The sequence below is a fragment of the Odontesthes bonariensis genome, chromosome 16 (genome assembly GCF_027942865.1).
Source record: "Odontesthes bonariensis isolate fOdoBon6 chromosome 16, fOdoBon6.hap1, whole genome shotgun sequence".
In the NCBI taxonomy this organism is placed as follows: Eukaryota; Metazoa; Chordata; class Actinopteri; order Atheriniformes; family Atherinopsidae; genus Odontesthes; species Odontesthes bonariensis.
In genome coordinates, this window is record NC_134521.1 from 11,070,218 (window position 1) to 11,078,914 (window position 8,697).

General features: G+C 42.4%; 1 protein-coding gene across 1 annotated transcript; it reads right to left on the bottom strand.

The window, feature by feature from the left end:
- Window positions 1-2,485: 2,485 nt before the first annotated feature.
- On the bottom strand, window positions 2,486-7,843 carry snx19a (sorting nexin 19a). Its single transcript, XM_075487846.1, has 11 exons — window positions 6,359-7,843; window positions 6,126-6,264; window positions 5,949-6,049; window positions 5,738-5,857; window positions 5,533-5,651; window positions 5,316-5,403; window positions 5,070-5,220; window positions 3,939-4,062; window positions 3,180-3,364; window positions 3,006-3,093; window positions 2,486-2,822 (listed from the first exon to the last, which is right to left on the bottom strand). The coding sequence occupies exons 1-11, from the start codon at window positions 7,841-7,843 to the stop codon at window positions 2,729-2,731; spliced, it is 2,694 nt and encodes an 897-aa protein (XP_075343961.1). The 3' UTR covers window positions 2,486-2,728.
- Window positions 7,844-8,697: the final 854 nt, after the last annotated feature.

Genomic DNA, 8,697 nt, shown 5'->3' on the forward strand with positions numbered 1-8,697 from the left:
GACCTCACTTCCTGTTTTGGCATGCAGGTACACTGGGGCACTTTTAGTGTGTTTGTGGTGGCTTTTCATTTGTAGTATTGCACCCCAGCTTAAGAAGGAGGGACACACATCCAGTAGTATGCCTTCCACTGAGGCCTCAGCCCACTGATTCATTTCCTGTCATTTGGCTCTTAGTATTGTTATAGCCGGCCTTTTAGCCTTCTGTTAATGAAAATAATTTACTAAATTCGTCTGGTCTTTAACCCTTTTTCTCTCGTTTCTTTGCAGCAGCAGCTTTACTTAAGTTTTATTCATAAATATTATTTTAAGTAAATATATTTGCTTTCTTTACTCTGTCTCTGTGTCCTTACAGCAATTGTGTTTCAGTTGTCATATCCTGGGGTGCAAGTCCCCAGGTGGCGTTCCGCTCCTCGCCACAATAGTCAGGTTTTTGTCTTGTTTTGTTTTGTCAGTTTAGGATTTTGAATTCTGGCTTTGTTGGTTATTTAAATAACTCAAGGTTTTACTATAAATCTGCATTTTGGTCCTCATCTCCACGTCTACGCCACACAGCGTGACAGATAACACCCACTGTAATTGGGGATAAGACCCATGTGCAAGCTCTCAGATGACAGACAAGCAGGTAAAGGAATAAATAAACTTAAGTAAAATAAATCTAACCAAATCAAAAGGCACTGCATTGGCAGGGAGTCCAGAAGTCTTGGAAAGAAGAAACTTAACTTGGCACAGGCAAGAGGCAATCAGTAACTGATCCCAGGTGTGAAATAAGGAAAGGAAGCAAAACTAAAGAGAATGCACAGGGGAATCACCCAAAAGTAAATTGAATAAAAAGACAAACCAGGGAATCCAAATGAGGTTACACAGAAACAAAGGAGTGCAGAGATAACAAAAACCCACAGGCAATGAGAAACTCTGTTTGGTTCTCTCTGTGAAGACGAACAGCAACTTTGCTTTGAACTCATTCTAATGATTTTGACATTAATAATTACATCATGATCAGTTTTCCGTATAATAAAACACTCCAGAAGTCATGTTCCATCTTCTAAATCTTACTGTCGGTGTACAAAGCAGAGGTAAATCCACTTCCTTCAGTCAGTTCGGTCCTGTTTCAATGTCATGAAAAGCTGAATATTCATTTTCTGGGGTGGCTTTGTTTCTCTTCATCCCTGATTATCATTTTCACAGTTTGGGTGCAAACTTCACAATGTGTTCTAAAAATGAGTAAAGGACATCAGTGATGTAAAAAATGCATTAATTTGAGCTGTTTTCATCACGTTCAACTTCACAAGAAAAACAAATACTTTGTCTGGCTGTTTTTCATGTTAGATGGAGTTAGGATGACACATGGAAACGTTTCACAGATGCTGGTGTTTTGGCCAGCTTTTCTAATTTTTATTTCCCTCTCGAGCCTAACATAAAAGGAATATTTGCAGTGTGGTTTCATAAATCATGCAGGAAAGTGTTAATCTTAGCCTCATCAAGGAAAATGGCTTTGAAGCAATGAATATGTTTCAAAATCAAAATATAATGGGAAGACGCACTGCCAGCACTGATTTAAATATCAGTCGGGGGTCTTGCATGAAGTAGTGAATGTGCACATGTCAAATAGTTAAACTCTTCACACATGCACCGCTCTTAACATCGAGTGGTTCTCAGAGATCTTAGGACAAACGCTATCCTTTCAAATCAAACTAAAGTTAAAAGTCACATTCAATTCTCTGTGAGTCAGTTTCTCTGAGAGAACATCCATTAAACTTGATCAAATTTTAATCAAAATTATAAAGCCCCGGAAAGCAGATAAGATGACTTTCAAAGCTCAAGCTCCAAGTGGAAAATGAAAACAGGAGAAAACACTGATTAAAAATCCATCCATGAACACGACAGCATCTTTATAACAGCTCTGGCAGTATGGGAGGAGCTAAATGTAAAATGTTACGATCTTTGTCGATGGCCTGAGGAAAGGGGATTCCCACAAAATTCCCTTCCACGAGACAGGAAAACAGCCTTTGATTCAGCACCAGCTTGCAGTTTAGCACCTTTCATCCAAGTCTTTGGCGACACCAGCAGAAAGTAAACCGCGCTGTCGACAGTTTGACCCATCAGCTTAAAAACAACTGATTACACTTAAGATGACACAACTCTCAGCTGAAGGTACAAATTTTAATCAAACACACAGCCACATACATTTTAGACCTCTCGCGTCAAATCAGATCAACAGATAATTTAGGTTTTTATTCACACATACGAGCAGCTTCCATGGAAAGCATGTTGCAGCCCTATCTGAATAAATAAATATATGCGTCAAGAATAAGACGCACAAAGAAACAGTCATGAAGCATGTGCTCATTCTGCCTGTGGCTGATGGTAAAGGTCGAGTTATTAATACAGTCTGAAGCTGCTTGCACTGTTTGCACTTGGGCCCATGGGCACAAAATGACAGACCTTGATATCTGACTGGGGAATTACTGTCAAGCCAGCACAATCACATCAGCAGACTGTTTCACAAATATGCACAGATTTCTCTCTTTCCCATCGTTTTATTACAGAATAGTCGCATGGAGGAAGAGTTTATCCCTAGAAGTCCTTCTCACTGACCATGTGTCGCTGTATGAATATGTAACAACCATCACATAGCTGTGCTGCAGATTCTGCATCAACTGCAATTCACCCGTGTGTGTGTTGATATGTTGATCACATGTGAGGATCGTCTCTTTTTGTGTCCTTAGTCTCACTCTGCAGCAGAGAACCTCTGAAAGGCCTCATCACACGACTCAGGGATCAGGAACTCCAGCAGCAGGTCACAGATGCAGAAGATCAGATGCCTGCAGATAACCACACAAACAAGGGGGTGGCATCAAGAGACTAACATTAACCGTTAATACAGATGACTACATGCAAAATGTGCAGTAGAAACGAGTCAAATATGCAGAATTCAAATTCCTGATCCAGTTTATGGGCTTGTGATGAGATGTTGTTTAAATAGCAGCAGAATGTTCCTTCCTCACTTGTTTATTTGATGGTCCTGCAAAGACTCCAGCATGGCCTCCAAGCTCAACCTGTACTTCTCACTGCCCAGCATGTCAGTAATAAACTCTGTCCAGGCACAAAAAGCAAAATATCCCTTCAGAAGATGTCCAAATCGCAACCGCTAGAATCTGAATCTAACAGCTGCTAAATACCAGGCAGAAGCTGCATCAGGCAGTTCAAACATTGCTCTTTCGTGTCCTCTTGTTCTGCGGCGCTACGCTCGGGTCGTGGTTGAGCGGGCAGCGTGCCACCTGGCCACACTGCTTCCTGCAGCACTTGTAGGTAAATCACCCAGCAGGAGGCACTGGTTAGGTGGGCGACACCTACATCCAACCATCTGGGACAGAAATGTAGTAGGTCAGTGCAACAATTCAGTCCCCATGTGCTTGCATGAGGCACATATCAAATCCATAAAGGGAGGCCAATTAATGAGAGCAGAACATTTTTTGAATTAGAAAGCTTCAGGAGCTTGTAAATGCATAAACGTGACAATTTGAAATGAGAAAACTGTATTTTCATAAAGAGATCCGAGGGAAAGTTATGCAGTGTTCATGAAAAAACTACAGCAGTTGCTGCTCCTGGTGTTAGGAGAGCATCCTGCATCTGGATTTTCAGTTAAATGAAGGAAAAATAATTGACTGCAAAAAAAAAAATCATACATCTGCAGTCACTTCCTTCTGTGTATGTGGTAGCAACGGCAGTAAACCTTTAACGTGTGTATCACTGCTCCTACTTTACTGTCATGGAAAAAAATAAGCACTAATCAGGGAGTGTAAAAAACAGACACTTGGTGTAAGTTGACTGCTAAACAATACCGAGACATTATTTTTTATCACAGCAGAATATCTGGATTTCACAGGATTTCAAGGGGTGTCAAGAGTTGAAAATAGATTAGGAGGACAGAGAAAAACCTCTCAATGAAGGTGCCAAAGAGAAGCCGGATGGTCTTCTGTATGTTCTCCGTGCACAGCCAACTCCACTGGTCCTTCATCAGCAGACACAAGATGTTCAAAACAACATCTGCCACAGCAGTGTCTGCAGTACACACACACAACCCCCCCACAAATTATTAATGAGACAATCTGAAGACAACACCTCTGAGTCTCTGTGACTAATCATCCTGCAAAGATTAAAACTCACAATCGGTGGAAAGGGACTACAAGAACTACTCATCTGAGGCTTGGACAAAAAGTGGAGTTTTGCTGCACCTAAGTGGTGATACCGAGTCACTGCATGTTGCTTCTAAAGGGCTGAAAGGAGCACTTCTGCACTGATATTATGGGTAAAGTTTGTTTGTTTGTTTTGTTTATTTTGTTAAACGGTGTCATACACCAAAAAGGTGCCCAACCTGCATGGGCTTACAAGACACACAATAAGTAATAAAAAGCAATAGTCAAAAGAACACCTCCATAATTGCTAATCCAACATATACGGTCCTCAGTAGACAACAACCCCCCTCAAACATAAAGCTGTTGGTAAGCTTCCAACACATATTGGGCTAAATAAAACACTTTTTCGCTAAACAAATATGTTAGTCTGCACTCATCGGACATAGAATACAAATCATGACATTCCAAGGTCAATTTAAGGAAGAGCTTAAGTCTAAATACATGGTAAAAAGGACAGTAAAACACAAAATGCATCTCATTTTCCACCTCATGTAAGTCACACAGGTGACACTTTCTGTTCTCCTCTGGGATTGCATGAAAACGTCCAGTTTCAACCGCCAGAGGCAAGATGCCACTTCTCAATTGGGCACAAACAGACCTCTGCGCTCTGGTAAGGTTCAGGGTGACATAATGCTCTGGTTGGTAGACAGACTTTATCAAACAATACATTCTCGGTTTAGGTTTGTACAGAATTTCTTCTGCACAATTTTGTTTATAATTTTCAAATAATGTTATCTTAATTTGTTTAACACTACAGGATAATTTATTTCTATATATGTATTGGAGACCTACTTCATGACATATTCTGGAAAGTTCCTTTGTCCAACGACTATTTTTTGAAAGAAAAAAATGTAAAGTAAACACAATCTCAACCTGTCCCGTGAGCTTTGCCTGACGTCCTCTTGTCTTTGCCTTGGAGCTCACGTATCTGCTGGGCGGCTCCTGTCGGATTAAGCCCAAATAGAAGTCTTTCCTGCTCTTTGATGAAGCCCTCCAGGCCAGGCAGTGACATACCATTGAGGACCTGAACACATTAAAAGGGAAGGAATTGTCCAGTCTGTCTCATGTCTGTTTTAAACAAGCATTCATCAGAAGGGTGAGTGCAGTGCTGCCACTTACAGAGCTCCCTTCACTGAAGCAGTATGTCACTTTAGGATGTAGGTCAGGTATATTGAGAGCAGGGGATATTTTGCTGGGGAACAGCCTCCTAAAGCACAAAACACAAACCTCATCATCAGATTTATTTTTGCCTGATTTATTATTCTTTTGAAAGTTTCACCCTTTTGTCTGGATTTGCCGGATCACAAGTGAGACCGTGAACCAACAGAGCTCTCACCTGTACATTCTGTTGTCCATTGTTCTCCCGTCAGCGTCTCCTTCCATGTCATCTATTGGACTGAGGGGTTCGGGATGAGGGAAAGCTGTCCTCAAAGTGTCCAATGCATTTTCCATCATCTTTAGTGGCAAATTTGAGAAAACCTGAGATATATAAGACGCACATGCAAACAGCTTATGCTTCGTTCTGAGTGCATTTTAGTTACCTTGTCAATTCTTGACTTGCTGGCAGGTTTTCTTCCAAAATATGTGTAAACATTTGAGTTGATAGCTAGAAACTCTTGCATGTCTTCACTATTGGCGGTCTCGGGAATGCTGCTTAATTCCTGGGGGGAAAAAAACAACAAAAAATATCCCACTGCAAGAGCACGGAAACGTTTGACCCATGCTGACCGAAGTCATAATCCAGATCCCTACTTTAAGAAAGGCATCCAACTGGCTTTTTCGGGCTTCGACTTTGTCGCTGTCTGGACTGCCAAATGGGAGGTCAGGGAACATCTTCTTTGGGCCTTTGACATCTGAAAAGCACAACACTGACTCACAATAACGCGTCTTTCTTGGAATATTAGGATTTGTCAGAGAATAATTTCTTACTCTTGATTAATTTCTTGACATCAGACTTCTCCTCCAAACGTGTCTGCAGGTTGAGGAACTCGCTGTATCTGCGGTTGACAGTGTGACAGGCTACCGGTGGCAGAGTGCCAGCGTTATCACCATCGGCCACTGTCTCAAACTATGAAATAGAGACGGGTGGGAACCATGTAACCATCATTAATACATGTTCAAGTGTCAGTCAAACGATAAATGCAAGAAGGAGGTGGTGTTACCTTCACAGTGTAGAGATTATAGGGATGTATCCCCGTGCTGCGCAGCTCCTTTGCACTGACAGCACAAGATATCTGCACATTCTGAATGTTCACAGGGGAAGCTGGGCTGTTTGAGGCTTCAAAGTTGTAGGAAGTTACGCAAAGCTTCCTTCGAGGACAAGATGGGGATTTCTCTTGGGCTATGCCTGCTGGCCACTGGGACTCCTCAGGCACCACCACCTTTGACCCAAGATTTCTCAGAGGAGCAAAACAACCGAAGGCTTCATCATCCTTTGCGGTGAGTAAGCTGCAGAAACTGGTTGGAGGACCACATTCACAAAAACCACTAGTCCGGTCATCTTCAAAGTCTGACTGGATAAGTGAGTCCATCGAAATCATTTTGGACATTGATGAGTGGGAGTAGGGGCCGGATGAACAGCAGTTTATGTGGTATGGCCTGTGCAGACCTGCGTGGCAACTGGGTATTTTCTCAGCAGAAGTCATAGTGACCATGCTGTTCTGGGAGGAGTCGGTCCCAGAGATCGCACTCTGGCTCTGATTGTCATCAACATCAAAGGTGCTTTTGCTGCTGAGATCAGCTTGGTCATAAGAAGACAGCGAATTGCAGGAGGTCCAGGACTCCTGCTGGAGCTGACATTTGTATAGTGCATCTGACCGGAGATCCTCCACATTGATTTCCTGTGGTTCTCTGGATTTGGTAAATATGTCCACAATGGTCTGGTTGAGCCAGTCGGGGTCAGATATCCTGCTTATGAGAGCTAACAGCACGTTGCAGGTGATGAGTTCTGTAACCACATAGCCTCCGGTCCTGGTTTCCATCTGAGGGTATGGAACAAGGACATGCAACACGAGGCTTATAAGAGCTCTAGAGTAGTTGAGCTCAGCGGGTGCGCCACTCATAGCTGGATGAGGAAACTCTACTTCACTGTAGAGCTGCCACAGGCTGGTGCTCTCCTTCTGGGTTGACTGTATCTGTCTAACTGTCATGTAGCTCTGCAGGTGACAGCCATACAGCTCTAGCAGTCGTTGAACCAGTGCTTTTCTGTCCACTCGTCGTGCTCGCTCTTTCAGCTCCATCACTGACTCCAGCATTGAGTAATGCACGGCGCGTTCAAACTCTCCCTTCACTTCAGGCAGCAGAGTGCGATACCACGAGGACACAAAGTCCCGCATGGCTTTGTGGACGGCACTGTGGATCTCATGGTTCAACCTCCACTCGTGCTCAGGTGAATACAGAGGTGGGTTAACTTTGCCAAGAGGCAAAAAGTGCTCCAAGTGGAGAAGGCTGTTAGCATCCAGTACAGCCCGGCACCCGAGCCAACCACCGAGAACAACCAAGAGGCTGGTGAAGATGCAGAGGAGCCAAACATTCACCAGGAGATGGAAAAGGATAAGCCATGCCAGCAGGGCTCCAAGCCCTAACAGCCTCCGTTGCCCAAATAACTCTGATAAAGTCCGGTATATAGAGCTCTTTGAAGAGGGCATTACGGATAGTTGATGCAATATTTCCTGTTTGGAAAAAAAAGATGTATCCTGTTAAAGAACAAGCCAGACAACAATATAGTCATGCTTGGAACTACTCAGTTTATACTTCTGCCAAAACGAGTTGGGTGGCAGTGTATAATCAGAGAAGTTTGTTCAGTGACTAATCAATCATTAAAATGGAAAGCAATAAATTTAGCCAATTAATTAACTGACAAATAAATAGTAGAGCTGTAATATGTGTCTCCACTGTCGTTTGTGTACCAGTAGTTCCAAAATGGAACACCATGAATGCACCTTAGCATGTTAAAAATGCTTCTTTTTTGCACAGAAAAGTCTTAAGTTTGTTGTGCTCTCCCTTGTCCACGTGTTTGCATAAGTTATTGATGAATGACGGTTTTTGATGCAGTTGTCATCTGAGCTCATGATTGTCTTACTTGAGCTTGCTCATTTACAATGTATAGCCTACACTTAAAACTCCTCCAGATCTTCTGCAAAGCGTAATCATATATAATGCAGAGTGGAGGGAGCAATATGGAATCATTCTTTGAAAAACATTTATCTTAAACAGTTTAATCATTGAACATATTCTGCTCATGTTTGCCGCTGAAAGTTTCCGCCTGTTTCATAATGATTATAATAAAATCTCATCACTAGCCCTAAATTACCCCTTTTGGACAAACCAGTTTTGGAATGTGTTGCATGCCTGAAATGCAAAAAATATATACAAATAAAAATGCAAAGGAAGCTGAACATAAAACAGGAAATAGCTTGTGTTTATGGATAAAGTGACAGGGGATCAACACACCCATACAACTGTTATTATTCTCAGTGAAGCTGCAACAGTCTGAGGCAGT